Here is a 19,071-nt window from a genome sequence, read left to right as displayed (position 1 = left end):
CATAACGTTCGGGCAGAACTATATGCCTGTTGTTGGCTCCATTAATAGATACTGCGATACAAAGGTTTTCTTACCGGGCAAGTTGGCCGTGCGCTCAGGGGCATGCGGCTATGAACTTGTATCCGGGAGATAGTGGGTTCGAATCCCACTGTCAGCAGCCCTGAAGATGGTTTTCCGTGGTTTCCCATTTTCACACCAGGCAAATGCTGGGGCTGTACCTTAATTAAGGCTACGGCCACTTCCTTCCAACTCCTAGGCCTTTCCTATCCCGTCGTTGCCACAAGACCTATCTGTGTTGGAGCGACGTAAAGCCACTAGCAAAAATAAGTTTTCTTCTCAACGTCATGAAATGCATTTGAAAAGACAGTGGATCACAGCAGTAAATCGCAAGAAGTAATTCAGGATTTAAACATTTTTATTACCGGTAATACAAAATAACACTACAAGATGTATATTAGCCATTTTACAAATAGGATAACAATTAGAAACAAATTATTATAGCAAATGTTATATTTGCTAAGCAAGCTGCATTAGGCCACCTTTTTCAGTGCACACACATCATAATAGATACACATTGTATTGTTTGGCCATAGTATTAATCATAGCAAGTAAAATAATAATACAGAACAAAGTGAAATTTTATTGTATTCCGTTACAACGTAACGAAATGGATTTGGAAAGGCAAAAATATAATTGCACAAATAGGCCTCAATTATGCAATGTCATAAACAACAGCTGAAATATGCCTACGTTTCATGGAAACTGTTTTTCGCCTTCATGAAATAATAACGATTGTTACCAAGGCCTTCCTTAAAAACATGGTTATGTTTAAAATTAATTGCCGCCCTAACAGCATTAACGTACGCTGACATGATATCATATTAGAAATAGACCAAGGATATTTTTCTGAAGGCAGCATTGTATTTTACATCCGTACTTTCATGTCCTCGTCCCGAGGTGGTGCATTTCTTTTCAAGCACACCCCTAATGGAAATGAGCTGCATGCACTGTTTTAACCACATACCAAACCTCGTGCCATTCTAAGGTTTCTGGCAGTGTCAGGATTCAAGTCCGGGCCCCCGAGGAAGGTAGCTAGTAGCGCCAATTGCTATATTACAGAGGTGGACTTGATCATATTATAAATACAGACATACAATATAAATAATCACTTATTGGCAACTTTAAGTGATTCTCAACTTTTCTTCTCATGCATAATTTTTGATAGTGTACAAGCAGTTTCAATATCAGGAATTTCAATAGGTCCAACATCAAGCCTGAGCCTTTTTATCTAAAAAAGTGCCTCCACTCTCTTCCCCCTGTTATAGTTCTCTTTCCCTACGTTTGAGATGCTTGGTCGAGACCATTCACACGGTCGATCAGTATGCGAGGTGACATGTTCTGAGCAAACTGCATAAACAACAGCTGAAATATGCCTACATTTCATGGAAACTGTTATTCGCCTTCATGAAATAATAACGGTTGTTACCAAGGCCTTCCTTAAAAACATGGTTATGTTTATAATTAATTAAAATTAATCGCCGCCCTAGCAGCATTAACCTACGCTGAGGATATTTTTCTGAAGGCAGCATTGTTGAATGTGTATATGAACACTAATCTCATTATCACCACTACTAACACACAAATCACTATGTTGCCTCTATCGGGAAATGGTAGGATATCTAGTGTAGCAATGTTTCTTTTTTGATGACATTTGCAGTTATTGCTCTGTTGTTATTTCCTGCGAACTGTTTTTCTTGTAAATTTATTACATGGCCGCTTTCTTCAAGTTTGGAATAATGTGGCCAATTGTTGCATAAAACACACTGAATGCGGTGAGACGACAGCGGATATGTGTGCGCATTAACTTACAATGTTCACCACTCGCAGCGCAGCAGTGCATTTCTTCCATCAGCGCACGGAGCCTATAGAAATTTATGCACGTCCTGGTAGGAAATTCCTACCAGATCTCCTGGATCTCTTTCTCCCTCAGGTAAACAGGATAATTTCTATCCTAAGAAGAAAGAAGACCGAAGCAGTTTATGCACTGCTTAGGAGGTGTGTACTCCTCCATGCCATGATATTCCTTGCTGCAATTTACATGCACATACAGACTTGTTCGAGCAACGGAGTATTATGTGCCCGAACCTCTGACATCTATAGCACAATATGTCACACTGACGTTCTCAGGGAGAACCGACACCTTGAAAGAAATTATGAAAGCACCTGTGGCAACATCCTTAGAGTTTACTTTACACAATGTGTCAGACGTCTGTGAAGTGATGGTTCTTCATACCCTCAAGCAACTTATTGTCGTGTTCAGAATCAGGTCCTTACAGAAAATAACACCATGATCTGATTTAGAGTTCTGTGCTCTTCTACTCTTTGGTAAGTGGAATACAATAATAAATTTGTTTGCTTTACGTCCCACTTACTAATTTTTACGGTTTTCAGAGACGCCGAGGTGCTGGAATTTAGTCCCGCAGGAGTTATTTTACGTGCCAGTAAATCTACCTACATGAGGTTAACGTATTTCAGCACCTTCAAATACCACCGGACTGAGACAGGATTGAACCTGCCAAGCTGGGGTCAGAAGGCCAGCGCCTCAACCATGTGAGCCACTCAGCCTAGCAGTAAGTGGAATACTGCAAAGGTGTCATTAGAGTAACTACTCCTTGAACAGCCAATACAATTTTCAGAAAGAAGCTACTATCTCACATATTCTTAATTTCGTTCAGATCAGCATATATAAGAAATAAATTGACAAGAAGGTCCATCTTTTCAATACAACATATCAAGTAAATAATATTACATGATTATTGTGTTTTGTTTTGAACATTAACTGAATTGCTACAATATGATACAATGTTAATATTTTGCCTGTGTTCAATATATTAGTTGTTTTAAGATCTTCGCTAATTGGCTGATGATGACACTTGAAATGTGTTGAAACCGGTCCCAATAAACAGGTTGTAACTACTTTTTACTACGGAGTATTGAAAGGTGGATCCTTCCCTATAATATTGTACATCTTCTTATTTCTCTATTCAATACGGAACAATCATGAAGTTTTTAACTTTAAATAATATTACATCAGTCTTGGGAGTAGTTTTAGCTATTTAGTGGCCATATTTTTGTTACTATATGTATTTTAATGTTATAATTATTCCTGCAACATTGTCTCTGTCTGGTATACAGGTTTTAGTTCTGCAACATTATACATATGTTTTGCTTCTTTTTTTTCTTGCTTTACGTCGCACCGACACAGATATGTCTTATTGCGATGATGGGATAGGAAAGGCCGAGGAAGTGGAAGGAAGCAGCCGTGGCCTTAAGGTACAGCCCCGGCATTTGCCTGGTGTGAAAATGGGAAAGCACGGAAAACCATCTTCAGGGCTGCCGACAGTGGGGCTCGAACCCACTATCTCCCGATTACTGGATACTGGCCGCACTTAAGCGACTGCAGCTATCGAGCTCGGTATACACATGTTTTAGTTATCACATAATCTGTTTAATATTATTTGGATGAAGATAGCCACTAAGTGGCTGAAACTAGTCCCAAGACTGATGAAATATTATTTACAGCAGGAGATCATGGTCAACACTTTTGATTCTTTTAGTTTTTGATGTAGACGCAGGGGAGACTGAAGAAATACCTTTAGCTTCCCTACAAACAGTCAGTACAAAAGTATCATATTTTTAGAAAAACCTAGGGTAGTTAAGAAAAAACTTTGCATATCGAAGCTCTCTCGCCATCGTCATTTTTCAGAAAGTAATACAAGGACATATTTCTGTGAGAATCTTCTTCACTTTGTCTCTGTTTAACAGGTTGACAAACAGTGTAGCTTAAAATGAAAACTTCCTTCTCAGTTTTGCTAAGATTCCAAAACTCTTCATTTATACCCCTTTGAATATAACAATATCTCACTACACTTTTTTCGACTAGTTCCACAGGTCGATTTCGAAACATGCTTTCCTTGAATATCCTGCTGCCGTTTGAACTTTCTCTCAGGTACACTTATGTAAATAGCTTTCGCTGACGCTATTTGCCTGATTTTGTCAGCCGTAAATCTGTTCATACACGAGCTGAAGCAGGCTCTTTGCTGATGTGTGACAATATGTTTTCTGCTGTTTATGTACCCCCTGATGTCTGTGGATGATCCAAGTCACATATTAAGGAAGTGAGTATACTCCTGATGACTGCGAAACCCCTAATGGATCAGGGTTATATAATGCTCCTGAAAATTCAGTTCTATGCTCTGGATATAAACTTGGAGAATCACTGACTTCATTCATTTCACAAAGCTGAACGGCATGATCACTCTGGTTTCCACTAAAGGTAGTTTCTTCCAGATTGGAATCTAGGTCACCAATATCATAAAGTGAGTCCCTTACCAGTGTGGCAGTTTCAAGCATACTAATACTATGTGCCGGGGAATGTTCATTCTGATTATACTTTGCAATGTCAGTATTGTTCTGAGTGGGCTGATCTTGCCCAGATTACCAGAATTACTCCTTAAAGGATTGAAGTCTTCATTATGTTGAACCATGGCCAACATCTAGCCCCTCTGCTATTTCCCTCAACTAACCACCACAAACAAGGTGTTCCAGACATATTTCTATTAACCTATAAAAGAATAGTTTGTCAAGTTAAAGCATTAAGATAGTAAAAGATACGCCTTATAATAACAAAGAATTGTACTTTATTCTGCTTTCTCACATGTTTAAATACAGTACTCAGCAGCAGTAATCAGCTATTTATCAATTATGAATGCTGTAGAAAAACTATGCTTACTTTCAGCTAATTAGTGCTGCACGTCAGGCAAATATTGATGAATCTATGCAGAAATATCTCTCTCTCTCCTGTTAGTTGATATAATACACTTTTATATCGATTTAGTCCCTGTTATAGTGTTACAATGATAAAGCTTATAATGAGTTTATCTCAAGAATGTAAGAATTTAATTGTCAGTGAGAGTTACCACGCTTTTTTTTCTCGTACTGGATACATGGTGGACGGCCGATTCTAGTTGGATAGGAAGCGAAGAAATCGTATCTCCAGGCAACTGGTGTACTTACGGTATTTTGGCTTATGTGGATTTACTGCTTATCTGCCACCGGTTGCCATCAATTTGGGACTTATGCTTTTCAAAAAATTATGAATTTGGGAAGAAAATATGCCATTTAAGCCATTATTTGCATATGCACAGATTGGTTGTGATGTAACAGCAAGATTCAGTAGGCCCAAAAACCTCATTTCTTTCAAAATGTGGAGTTACGTGTTTTTTTTTTTTTGCTTAGTATGGCAGAGCTGTTGTGCGTCGATCATGATGAACTTGCATTACGAGAAAGCAATAATCGCACCCAGTGGTGCTTCTACGACCAGAACCAGGCTCACTGGTGTAGGTATTGTCCTCTCTGTACCTTTAAGTAGTTTTGTACACGTTAAAACAAGAGGTACCTATAACATCAGCTACATAGCGTATGCGTACATATACTGCGTCCATTCTCCACTAATACTATGGCCCTTGCTGAGTTTTGAGGTGAAAGAGCCATTATGACCTGACTTAGAAGTGACTAAATGTTGTAGACAAGCTGTAATGTCCACAAAAATAAGCGGCACGAGAATTCACAGCAATAAACCTTAAGACAGCTGTTTTTTCTTATTCTTGTCAAAGGGGGGGGGAAACGGCAGTATTGGTGTTGTGATTGTCATGATGAGTAATGTTTATCAATTATTGCACCGACATACCGGTCGTGTGGAAAACTTCCATAATAAAGATGCTCTACAAAGTGGAAGGCGATTTACATGATCCTAACTCTTACAGGGGATCACTTTGGAGAACAACCTATTGAAGTTGTAAACAAAACTCTTAATACCTATTTAAATGGTCCGTTATTGGACATTATTAATTTTCCAGCTAACTCACGGCCACTGCATAGGCTACTTGGAGCCACCGGCAGTGCCAACGCAGTGGCCTCCACGATATGCACTAGCCATGTGTCTTGGTGGGTGTGCTATGTACCAACTGATGAGCTTAACTTAGCACACAGGGGCGAAACGCTGGCAACCAGGAATGAGTTAGCTGGAAAATTTATAATGTCCAATAACGGACCATTTAAATTGGTATTATAAATTTACTCATTCGGGACAAATATTTCAGGTTCCCTATGGGAATCAACATCATCTGATGGCCAAGCAGGCATCAATTTTTGGTAATGAGACAAAGTCTCTCATAGTGCATTGGCACTGCCAGTGGCTCCAAGTAGCCTACACAGTATGCACTAGCCATGTGTCTTGGTGGGTGTGCTATGTACCAACTGATGAGCCCAACTTAGCACATGGGGGCAAAACGCTGGCAAATTTATAATATCCAACAATAGACCATTTAAATTGGTATTATAAATTTACTCATTTAGGACAAACATTTCAGGTTCCCTATGGGAATCAGCATCTATATCAAAATTTGTAATGCAAAAACTAAACAAGGAAATAGGCAAGAAAATTCCAGAAGAACAGTTTGGATTTAGAAGAGGTGGAATTCTACAAAGGCAATAAGTAATTTACTAGATGACATAGAAAATTCTCTCAGGCTTCCAAAGGGAAAATTTCATGCCGTGTTCACTAAGGCATTTGACACTGTAAACCGGAGCATCATCTCTTCTAAACTTTATACACTAGTTGAGGAAAGTAAAGTTCTCACTAACCTGGTTCATAACATGCTGAGGAGAAACACAGTCATAATATCAGACAATATAACAACTTCAAAGGGGATTACTCAGACTAATAGCATGCTGCAAGATGACCCTCTCAGCCCTATGTTGTTTATCGTCGCCACTTATGACGTTCAAGCAATAAGACCGCTGAAATACAGAAAGCATTAAACACTCTGGAGGTCTGGACAATATCTAATCAACTAGAAGTCAACAAAAGAAAGAGTGAACACATGATCTTTAGGAGGAGGGTGGGCTTCCCCTCAAGATGTACTGACTTAAGCATGAGTCATTAAGAGTTGTAAATATCTTCAAATACCTTGGCGTAACCCTTCAGACGAGAGTACATTCTTATAGAATACACATAAGACTAAGAGCAATAACGGCAATAAAAGCAATATAAGACATTAAATTTCTTACTAGATTATCTTTGAAGACTGCTATGACGCTATTTGGTGCAAAAATAATTCTTATCCTAACTTATGGTATAGAGATTATTTGGCACAAGGTGACAAAGAACGATCTTAGGAAGTTAGAAAAGGTCAAATCTCGCTACCTAAAGACAACATTGGGCGCATCTAAATGCACAAGATCAAGGCTCATCTACGAACTTGCCAAAGAACAGTTTCTGAGACGCTGAGACTAAAGTTCTCATTACCATCAACTGACAGCTGGAAGAGGTTACTGGAGGAGAGGGAAAAGAAGAAGAAAGAAATCTGGTTAGAGTTTTACTCCACTGACGCCATGGTGAACAAGACTTGGGCGGATACAAACCAGGCGCTGCGACACTGTGACCTCGATGGCTGTACACAGATTCCATCACAGGGTTTGCAAGTTGAAGTCTTTTCACGACCCAAGTAATGTGCTTGTGTGAACTCTGCGATAATCATTGTGATTGATATCACATTGTTAAATGCAAAAGGCTAAGTCTCTCATTGAATTCTGTATGTCTGATATAGTCTCTAGCAATGATTAACACTACCAAAAGACAAACTCCATGGCGCTACAGTCCTGATGGGCCTTGGCCTACCAAGCGACCTCTGCTCAGTCCGAAAGCCTGCAGATTATGAGGTGACGCAGGGTCACGACGAATCCACTCAACCGTTATTCTTGGTTTTCTAAACCGGTGTCAGCATCTCACAGTCACATAGCTCCTCAAATGTAATCGCATACGCTGAGTGGACCATGAACCAATCCTCAGGCCCAAGTAAAAATCCCTGACATGGCCGGGAATCGAACCTGGGGCTTTCGGGTGAGGAGTAGGCACGCTACCTCTAGACCTCAGGCCGGCAGTTAATAAGAGACAGAAATATGATAAAGTGATTTAATAAAGTAGAAATGCGCACAAATTATGCAAAAGTTAGTCATTTGACTGCAGTTTTGTGCAGTAGTCTATGATTGATTTCAAAACGCTTTTCACATATCACTACATGATATTGGCCACAGTATTTATCACATACACAATCTTGTCCTGGGTCGTGAAAGAGTTTCAATTTTCATAGTTTATGGTAGTAGCCGTGTATTGCCATAGAGTTCACGAAGTGGCGGAGGTCTTGATTTCTACCTGTCCATGATCTGTGCAGCATTGCCTCAGTTCTATAGAATTCAGCCCAGATTCCATTTCTTTTACTCTCCTTGTCTTCCATCAACTTACTCCATTCGTATCTAGAGGGCAGGTCGAATTTCATTCGCAGGTCTTCCATTGAAAATCTTTCTCCCGCGAGCTCGTAAACTAGTCTCGACTTTGTACATTTAGATACCCCGAGAGCAGCCTTCAGGAAGCGGGCTTTGACGTTTTCCAAACAGATGAGGTCCCTAGTGCTTAGACTTTCCAGGTTAACTGTATCCCGTAAGTAAGGATAGGGATTATTTTCATTTCGAAAAGGGCCATGGCGGATTTCAGAGAGATATATATGTATATAGCTTTAGTAGCTGCTGCTGCTGCTGCTCTTTGTGCCGTGTGAATCCTGAATGAGTGCGCTGTTGTCTGCTATGTTAGGTCCAAATACACTGACTGACAGAGCAAATGCAACACCAAGAAGGAGTGGTCAGAACTTTATGCCAATTGCAGGGTAGACTGACGTCACTGAGGTATGCTCATGATGTGAAATGCGCCGCTGTGCTGCGCACGTAGCAAACGATAAATGGGACACGGCGTTGGCGAATGGCCCACTTCGTACCGTGATTTCTCAGCCGACAGTCATTGTAGAACGTGTTGTCGTGTGCCACAGGACACGTGTATAGCTAAGAATGCCAGGCCGCCGTCAACGGAGGCATTTCCAGCAGACAGACGACTTTACGAGGGGTATGGTGATCGGGCTGAGAAGGGCAGGTTGGTCGCTTCGTCAAATCGCAGTCGATACCCATAGGGATGTGTCCACGGTGCAGCGCCTGTGGCGAAGATGGTTGGCGCAGGGACATGTGGCACGTGCGAGGGGTCCAGGCGCAGCCCGAGTGACGTCAGCACGCGAGGATCGGCGCATCCGCCGCCAAGCGGTGGCAGCCCCGCACGCCACGTCAACCGCCATTCTTCAGCATGTGCAAGACACCCTGGCTGTTCCAATATCGACCAGAACAATTTCCCGTCGATTGGTTGAAGGAGGCCTGCACTCCCGGCGTCCGCTCAGAAGACTACCATTGACTCCACAGCATAGACGTGCACGCCTGGCATGGTGCCGGGCTAGAGCGACTTGGATGAGGGAATGGCGGAACGTCGTGTTCTCTGATGAGTCACGCTTCTGTTCTGTCAGTGATAGTCACCGCAGACGAGTGTGGCGTCGGCGTGGAGAAAGGTCAAATCCGGCAGTAACTGTGGAGCGCCCTACCGCTAAACAACGCGGCATCATGGTTTGGGGCGCTATTGCGTATGATTCCACGTCACCTCTAGTGCGTATTCAAGGCACGTTAAATGCCCACCGCTACGTGCAGCATGTGCTGCGGCCGGTGGCACTCCCGTACCTTCAGGGGCTGCCCAATGCTCTGTTTCAGCAGGATAATGCCCGCCCACACACTGCTCGCATCTCCCAACAGGCTCTACGAGGTGTACAGATGCTTCCGTGGCCAGCGTACTCTCCGGATCTCTCACCAATCGAACACGTGTGGGATCTCATTGGACGCCGTTTGCAAACTCTGCCCCAGCCTCGTACGGACGACCAACTGTGGCAAATGGTTGACAGAGAATGGAGAACCGTCCCTCAGGACACCATCCGCACTCTTACTGACTCTGTATCTCGACGTGTTTCTGCGTGCATCGCCGCTCGCGGTGGTCCTACATCCTACTGAGTCGATGCCGTGCGCATTGTGTAACCTGCATATCGGTTTGAAATAAACATCAATTATTCGTCCGTGCCGTCTCTGTTTTTTCCCCAACTTTCATCCCTTTCGAACCACTCCTCCTTGGTGTTGCATTGTCACTGTCAGTCAGTGTATTTGAAACTGTTTACGGTTTGTAGTAGTCCTTCCTTGAAGTATATTTTTTCTTCTGAGGAGAGACGTCCTCCCTTCCTGAAGACCATGTGTTCAGTCTTCCCTGCGTTGATCTGAAGTCCATTTTCATCTGCCCATCTTCCTAGAGCGTTTATTCCTTTTTGCAGCTCCTATAAATCATGTGAACCTACTACCATGTCCTCTGCACATACATATATCTCGAGGTCCTTTGTTTGTTTCCTAATTGCCTGCACGGTATCATACATTGCCACGTTGAACAGTAAAGGGCTAAGTCTCCTTGTAGTACTCTGTTCGTCTGCGTAATTTCATGTGATGTTGAAACCTTATCCGTGATTCGAACAAAGTTGTTCCTTAACATGTTGTGAGTCAGGACGAGCTGCTTGTTCCTCTCTACCATCTGATCTCATTTGGAAGATATGATCATCCTGTTTAGTCCATCAAATGCTTTGGTGAAGTTTATGAATACTGCATGGAATTTCTACAGGGAAGTCGTATCATGTCTTCAATGTCGTCAATAAGGTTTTTGATAGCCTCGATTGTGCTTCTTCCCTTCCTAAAGCCGAAGTGTTGCTCTGGAAAATTGTTGTCAATTTCTTCTGTGAGCCTTTTTGTCATCAACTTTGTTGGTAATTTAAGGAGGGTGGATATTCTCTAAAGCAATCTCTTGATAGGAGTTAGAATCGCATGGGTCACCTTTCCCTTTGTAGAGCATCCTTACTGTTGATTTCTTCCATGCTACTGGGATGTTTCCTTCTTTAAGACAGAAATTCATCACGTGCGTGAGAGCTGGAAGTAGTACATTAGTAGATGCTTTCAGGTGTTCATTGAAGATACCATCCGGTCCCAATGCCTTCTTGTTTTTCAGTTAGTGATTTGTCACTCTCATGAAGTGAATACATTTGACTATAAACTGGTAACATTGCACATTTTAATGTCAATTTGCTAATAATTTTTTTATATTTTGCTAGTTGTTTTACGTCACACCGACACAGATAGGTCTTACGGCGACGATGGGACAGGAAAGGAGTAGGAGTGGGAAGGAAGCGGCCGTGGCCTTAATTAAGGTACAGCCCCAGCATTTGCCTGGTGTGAAAATGTGAAACCACGGAAAACCATTTTCAGGGCTGCCAACAGTGGGGTTCGAACCTACTATCTCCCGAATACTGGATACTGGCTGCACTTAAGCGACTGCAGCTATCGAGCTCGGTCCTAATAAGTTTTGACCTTTCCTAGTTTGGTAACTTTTATAGCAATCCTAGAATGTTGCCCTAGCCAAAGCTGCTAACTAAAATCATCATCATCATCTACGAAAGGCAATGCCTTGTCGCTGTAGCCACATCTGACAATTTTCTGCTAGCCTCTTCATGTTGCTATATGAACCACATGCCAGTTCACCGATGGAGTTCCTGATGTACATCCTTGGTCGACCCTTGGGTCTCTTTCCCAGTACTTTACCTTCAATGATGGTTTGGAGAAGAGAGTCATGTCTCGATATGTGTCAAAGGAGTTTTCTTTTCCTCTTCTTTATCGTATTTAATAAAAATTGATCCTCCTTAACTTTCTTTAAAACAAGGTCATTTGTTTTTATCTATCCAACTTGTTTTTGTAATTCTTCTCCAAAACCACATTTCTGCAGCCTCAAGTTTCATTTCTTCCTGTTTCCCTTATGTCCAGGCTTCACATCTGTACAGTAGCACACTCCAAACAAAGGTCTTGAGAAATGATTTTCTGGTCTCCAAACTGAGATGGTTGTTTACAAATAAGCTTTTCTTATCTTGGAAGACTTGTTTTGTTACCACTATTCTTGTGATTTACAAAAGGAACCTGTTATCAGAGGTAATTACACTACCAAAATAGGAGAATCCTGTGACTTGTTCTATCGATGTGTTACTTAAAAAAATTTCTACCTTCAGGCTTCTTTCTGTCTAGTATCATGAATTTTGTTTTCTTTAAAGAGAAATAAAATTTAACTAGAGAGAGACTACAGCACTACTTCTCCTAAACTTGACAGTTGGTGGGTAGCATGACTGTCCAACAAGGACTTTCTCTCCTGAGCCAACTGTTTATTTTGGCAGTAAGAGAGTCATCCTTTAATGCCATCCTCTTTACTTTTCCTTTCACTTTCCTTTCAAGTAAGGCAGTACACCATAATGAATGACCGTTTTAGGCAACTAATACATCTGTATAGTCTTTTCTTGATGGTTTTATATCAAGCTGAGGATTTCTTCTACTCTCTGCAGGACTTTCTCTTTAGTTACCTAGCTGGTCCAGAATATTATAAGTTTTGACACCAACACAATTTTTCAAATGCATATAGTCTCTTCTGTCTTCAGCAGAGTCCTCCTCCTGTGGGTGGGGGCAGTAGAATAACACCCATGGTAACCCCTGCCTGTCGTAAGAGTCAGCTTAAAGGATCCCTAGGGGCTCTTAACTTGGGAGCGTGTGTGGGTGACCACGGGGCCCTTAACTGAGTCCTGGCATTGCTTTCCACTTACTTGTGCCAGGCTCCTCACTTTCATCTGTCCTATCTGACCTCCCTTGGTTAATTCTTGTTCTTTTCCGACCTCGACGGTATTAGAGCACTCGAGGCCTAGGGAGTCTCATTTTCACGCCCTCCGTGACCCTTGTCTTTCTTTGACCGACACCATTTTTGGAAGTGTCGGATCCCTACCATTTTTTCCCTCTGATTAGTGTTATATGAAGGATGGTTACCTAGTTGTACTTCCTCTTAAAACAATAATCACCACCGCCACCACTCAGCAGAGTCCAGGTTTCAGAACCGCAGGTTAATACAGATTTTTCTAAATAAATATATTTGAACTTTGTGACCTGACAAAATGCTCCTTTGTCAACAATGCCCTGTACTATATGAACTGATTCCCAAATCATATCTATATAAAATAAGAGTTTTGTTTGTACACTGATCAGAATTTTAAAATAACGGTATTTCTGTACCAGTCGTGTCCCCAGTAACAAGGAAATCACATCCCCGCCCCCCATGGCACTACAGCCCTTGGAGGGCCTTGGCCTACCAAGCAACCGCTGCTCAGCCCGAAGGTCCGCAGATTACGAGGTGTCATGTGGTCAGCACGACAAATCCTCTCTGCCTTTTTTCTTGGCTTTCGAGATCGGGGCCGCTATCTCACTATCAGATAGCTCCTCAATTCTAATCATGTAGGCTGAGTGGACCTCGAACCAGCCCTCAGGTCCAGGTATAAATCCCTGACCTGGCCGGAAATCGAACCTGGGGCTTCCGGGTAAGAGACATGCACGCTGTTATATCCCAGTAGAATGCGCGCATGTCGACCACAGCATTTATATAGAAACTGTGTTATTCTTTGTAGAGGTTGCTTTATGTCAGTGTATCATGAGACACTTTTCAATACAGTGTTTGTGTAAGCAAAGTGTTCGTGTTTAGTTATAAATGTCAGTCGTGTATGGTCATAACAATTGGCGACTAGGAAAACTTTCAAAACGACAGAGTCCAAGTGAAATTCTACGAAGGGAATAAAATGTCATGGAAGTATGGAGTAGTCATTGGAAAGTTCGGTCATTTACATTACCAGATTCAGCTAGACGATGGTTATAGCCTCAAAAGACATATTGACCAAATACTTAGAACGGAGGTTCGGAAGAAGACGGGTACAATCACTGATCAGCAATTAGGCCCAAGTCAACAAGAACAACATCCTGAATATAAACAACCTTTCATCTTCACTGACTGGATGAATGAGCCAATCCCTGGGAGTAATCAAGGACTCGAGGCAGAAGAAGACATGCAAAATCGAAGACTTGAAGCAGAAGAAAACGGACCTCCACCTCCAAACCTAACCTGCCGACCAGATAGGACACGCCGTTCGCCGCAGTACCTTAAGGACTATGTTACTTAAATGATCACCAAATTCTCTTCTTTAAAATTAAGTGTGGGAGACTGTTATATCCCAGTAGAATGCGCGCATGTTAACCACAGCATTTATATAGAAACTGTGTTATTCTTTGTAGAGGTTGCTTTGTGTCAGTGTATCACGAGACACTTTTCAATACAGTGTTTGTGTAAGCAAGGTGTTCGTGTTTAATTATAAATGTCATTCGTGTATGGTCATAACACACGCTATCCTTACACCACGAGGCTGGCAACAAGGAAATGCACTTTTTAATTTTCTGTAATTTCTGTGTCTGTATGTATACGTGCATCACAAGAAAACAGCTGAAGAGAATTTAATGAAAATAATTATGTTAAGTCAGGAAATAAGTCAATACAATGTAGGCCATAAACTATTTTATTCACGCCGAGTGAAATGGTAGTTTAGGGGAAGGCCTAAAATGTAATTCTCAAATATATATATGTTTTTAGTGGTACTGTCGATGAATACTATATAACTTTATATAACTTTAACTAAAGTTATATAGTATTACATTTCTAATCATTTATGTCTTATACATTTTTACCGTACCGGCTATGATAACAGAGATATTTGGATTTTTGTTCCTAAGTCCACATCAGCGCCAAGTCACGAGAAAACAGGTGAACAGAATTTAATGAAAATCGGCATGTAAAGTCTGGGCATAAGATGCTACAGTCTACGCTATAAATACTTTTATTCACCCTAGTCAAAATGGTAGTTTAGGGGAAGGTGCCTAAAATTTAATTTTTATTACCTATGTTATTGGTCCTATCAACAGTACCGCATAACAGAAGTTATAAAGCATATAACTTCCGATCATTTATGTCTTATTCAGTTTTACTGTACCGACTATGATAAGATTGGTAGTGAAAATATCACAGGAAACTAAATGTGAAGACCTACAATATAGAAAGCTCATAATAACATTACATTGACCACTGTTTATTGTGATGTGCTTTGTGTCTTCTGCTGCCACTCATCTCCGATAGATGAGGTCACTGTTGCGTAGCGAGTATAACAGCCTGCCTGGATACTGGCGGAAATAGCTGGGGAGTTAGATCTCTTTCTTCTTTAGCATGCCATTCCTCTAGTTCATAAATGTTCCGATGCTAATGGTATGTAACACACTGGTTCATTATAGTATTCCAGCTATTCAATCCCTACTCTGAGACACTGATTAGAATAAGCAGTGTGGACATTTAAGGGAATAATGGCAGAGGAGTGTTCATGACTCTCTGCGGCCTAGTCATTCCAGCACTGGAACTTTGGACTGCTAGTTCGGCAGCGTGGTCGGCTACTGTTACAAACCATCACTCTCATTTTTGTTCCGTATTGAAAATAGCGATCTTAGTTTACAAAAGGAGTATATCTTTTACCCCACCTACTGTATTGAATTGTATTGTATTGAATAGGTGGGGTAAAAGATATACTCCTTTTGTAAACTAAGTGTGAGTGTAGTACTGTTCGTTAAAAGTGAGAAAATGTGTGTTTTTTCATTTGATCTAGTATTTTATCTGGTAACTTTGCTTTGAATCGCGACATTCCTACTGTCGTCATTGTAATGACCTATGCTGACTTCAGCTGGGAAAAACACAAAGACAGTCTTTCTGAAAATTCCGTAGTGAAGCACGGGTACATCAGCTAGTACATAATAATATTATTAATAATATCCTGAAATGGCGTTGTGAGGTATTTGAGGAGAAGAGTATAATTGTACACTCCAAGCACACTGACCAAATTCTTTTCTTGCCCTCGCTCTGCACTGTACTTTTCCTTCAGTTGAAGGCCAATCCATAACTGGAGTGAAAATGCTGTATAGGCCTAGCTAGAAGTTCTCAGCGGCTCTCTTTAAATACTGTACAGTCCCGTTAAGACCACACAACACCACTTGTGTTATGAGGTTTGACAGAAAAGTTTGATAAGGGTTATCATTTCATTTGGAGTGCCTGTTTGGTAGATTTGTTCATGACAGGCATTTCTTCTACATCTCAGAATGGTATGCCAGTGCCTGACCTAAGGATCGTAGACTTCGTAAGGTGGGCTCTACATAATATAGCTTCACAAAAAACCGACACTAATTTCCAACGTTCCTAAAAAAGGAAAAGCTGTGATATTAGTGCCTAATATACACCGCTGCAACCAGTCGACTGACACTAGTAAAGAGAATTTAATAATACCAATATAAATGGTCCGTTATTGGACATTATAAATTTTCCAGCTAACTCATTCTTGGTTGCCAGCGTTTCACCCCCGTGTGCTAGGCTGGGCTCATCAGTTGGTACCTAGCACACCTACCAAGACGCTGGCTAGTGCATACTGTGGAGGCCACTGCGTAGGCTAAACGTAACCACCGGCAGTGCCAATGCACTATGAGAGACTTTGTCTCATTACCAAAAATTGATGCCTGCTTGGGCATCAGATGATATAGATGTTGATTCCCATAGGGAATCTGAAATATTTCTTCCGAATGAGTAAATTTATAATACCAATATAAATGGCCCGTTATTGGACATTATAAATTTTCCATCTAACTCACTGCTTTGAATCGCGACATTCCTACTGTCGCCATTGTAATGACCTATGCCGACTTCAGTTAGGAAAACCACAAAGACAGGCTTTCTGAAAATTCCGTAGTGAAGTCCAATAACGGACCATTTATATTGGTATTATAAATTTACTCATTCGGAAGAAATATTTCAGATTCCCTATGGGAATCAACATCTACATCATCTGATGGCCAAGCAGGCATCAATTTTTGGTAATGAGACAAAGTCTCTCATAGTGCATTGGCACTGCCGGTGGTTACAATTAGCCTACGCAGTGGCCTCCACGGTATGCACTAGCCAGCATCTTGGTAGGTGTGCTAGGTACCAACTGATGAGCCCAGCCTAGCACACGGGGGTGAAACGCTGGCAACCAAGAATGAGTTAGCTGGAAAATTTATGATGTCCAATAACGAACCATTTATATTGGTATTATAAATTTACTCATTCGGAACAAATATTTCCCTATGGGAATCAACATCTATATCATCAAGAGAATTTAATCTTATTTTTTTAATACCAAAGAAGGAGTGGATACCCTTGACCGCAAGTACGACATGTAGATGATCTCTTGCAGTTTTCTTTACTATCCTGAATATTACTGGGATCAACACTTTCATTATCCAAACATCACTCAAGAACTACACGTCTGAGACCCACTTAGAATTTTTGATAACGGTGACCAGGCAACTAAATGAACCCTACCTCAATCAAAGACTACAATTGCTAACTTCAATAATTTTGAAAAAGATTATTTGAAAGAAACTAGTAAACAAAGACATTTCAAAAATGAAGTGGTGTTTACTGTATCCCCGTTCTGCTGAGAAAAAGACAAATCAGTATTGTGTGAAATAGGGACATCCAACCTGACAACCTGTACAAGGAGGGTGGAAAAGACTAAATATAGTATTTTAGTGAAAATGATATGCCAGTGAAGTTTGATACCTTCAATCTTTTTATAGGATGTGATAGGTATTTTATCATAACTTAAAATATCTTTCAGAAAAATGAAAGGCTTAAGTTTGACTTCATTTTGGTTCATTAAAGTGAAATAATAGGTACGGTATTTGTGATTAAATTTCTTGTGGTATTTGTTTTGATGCCACAATGTTTATGACCCAAAATCTCCACAATGCCAGTTGAGGGTTAATAAAAAAGGCTTTCATTCAGGAATGGAGTGGGCCAGGTGGTGTGAACAATGCAATACATATGAGTAGTGGGAATATATTGGTGAAGGAGAAGTATTAATTGTTTGTGTGTTAAAATGAAATAAAGGGGAAGACGAAAAATGCAAGTAGGTCTACCACTTGTAAGGTGTAGACACCTATTCGTATATTGATATCCCACTGCAATCTACTGAAGTCTAGCATAGCCTCGAACAATATAGGCTACCGTATTTGAGATAAGAAAATTGCAGAATTTCAGTAGATATACAGTACAAAGATGTCATATACCGGAATTTAAACATTCATTACCTCCATAAGCAATATGCATATAAATGACAGAGAGTTATTAAATAACATATGCTCGTAACCAAATTAAACTTAGCCGAGACGTAAAAGCAATTTTGTTTCGTATGTATTACTGAAATCTTTTAATTTTCCGCTATCTGCTTAATGACGCATTAAGATAGAAAGTTTGTTTTCGGTGGTAATTGCCAATACAACTAAGAAATGAAGGAAACATCACATACAGGGACACACATAACCTTCCAAATTAAGTTCGATCACTAACATATAATCAACATTTGAAGCAGAGAATTAAATAAATACAAGCGCTACACGTACCTTGTGATCCCAGGACTACAATTTTGGCTTCAATCGTCTTCATTTTCAAAAGAATTTAACTCAGCCAAAGAAACAGGTGCTAGAAATACTCTGTCATAATATTTAAGACGCGATTCGGTGGAATTTTACATAACCTTATTAACAGGTCAAATAAATACGAATTCTACAAAGTAAACATTAAAAGGTTAGGCACAAGAAGAAGATGCATAGAAACAACCAATACAGATTATGCCGATGGTTCGTACGGCCTTGGAAATAAGCATACAGTTTTCAGTCCCTGAAGTTGACAGTTACATAACAAAACTTCAAGCTCAGTATTTTTTTCTTTCTTTTTCTTCACAAGAAAGCTCTCACATGTCCGCTCGCCGGACCAAACCAAGACCAACCCTTTCCACACCCCTGCCTCCGCTCAAAAACCAAGTTTGTCCCAGGTGTACATGTCAAAGAAAACTACGTTTGTCAGTTTGTATGCAGTCATGGAATAACAACGTTAGTACGACGTCACGCGAGGCCAACATATTCGCATATAGCTGGTCAGAAGCTAAGTTCAAAGAATAGCTGCAGGAAACAAGGGGAAGCCAAAAAGGCAATGACTTGTCCTTCACTTTTCAACTATTTATATTTATACATATCCAGTTGAATTTTCAACAAGAATATCCAGACTTGTACTGGATTGGG

The 19,071-nt window shown here is 40.7% G+C and overlaps 1 protein-coding gene across 3 annotated transcripts in view; it reads right to left on the bottom strand.

The window, feature by feature from the left end:
- Positions 1-18,795, bottom strand: part of LOC136874068 (ras-related protein Rab-21) — a 133,205-nt gene extending 114,410 nt beyond the window's left edge. For 2 of the 3 annotated variants that reach the window (XM_067147591.2, XM_067147589.2), the window contains exon 1: positions 18,394-18,795. In XM_067147591.2, the coding sequence (XP_067003692.1) occupies positions 18,394-18,436 (43 nt within the window). In that variant the 5' untranslated portion in view covers positions 18,437-18,795. Of the gene's footprint in view, positions 1-6,705; positions 6,862-18,393 lie in introns of all 3 variants that reach the window. The other variant, XM_068227648.1, reaches the window with a different exon arrangement.
- Between the last annotated feature and the right edge of the window lie 276 nt (positions 18,796-19,071).

The sequence above is a fragment of the Anabrus simplex genome, chromosome 5 (assembly GCF_040414725.1).
Source record: "Anabrus simplex isolate iqAnaSimp1 chromosome 5, ASM4041472v1, whole genome shotgun sequence".
Taxonomy (NCBI): Eukaryota; Metazoa; Arthropoda; class Insecta; order Orthoptera; family Tettigoniidae; genus Anabrus; species Anabrus simplex.
This window is presented reverse-complemented; position numbering and strand designations above follow the sequence as displayed.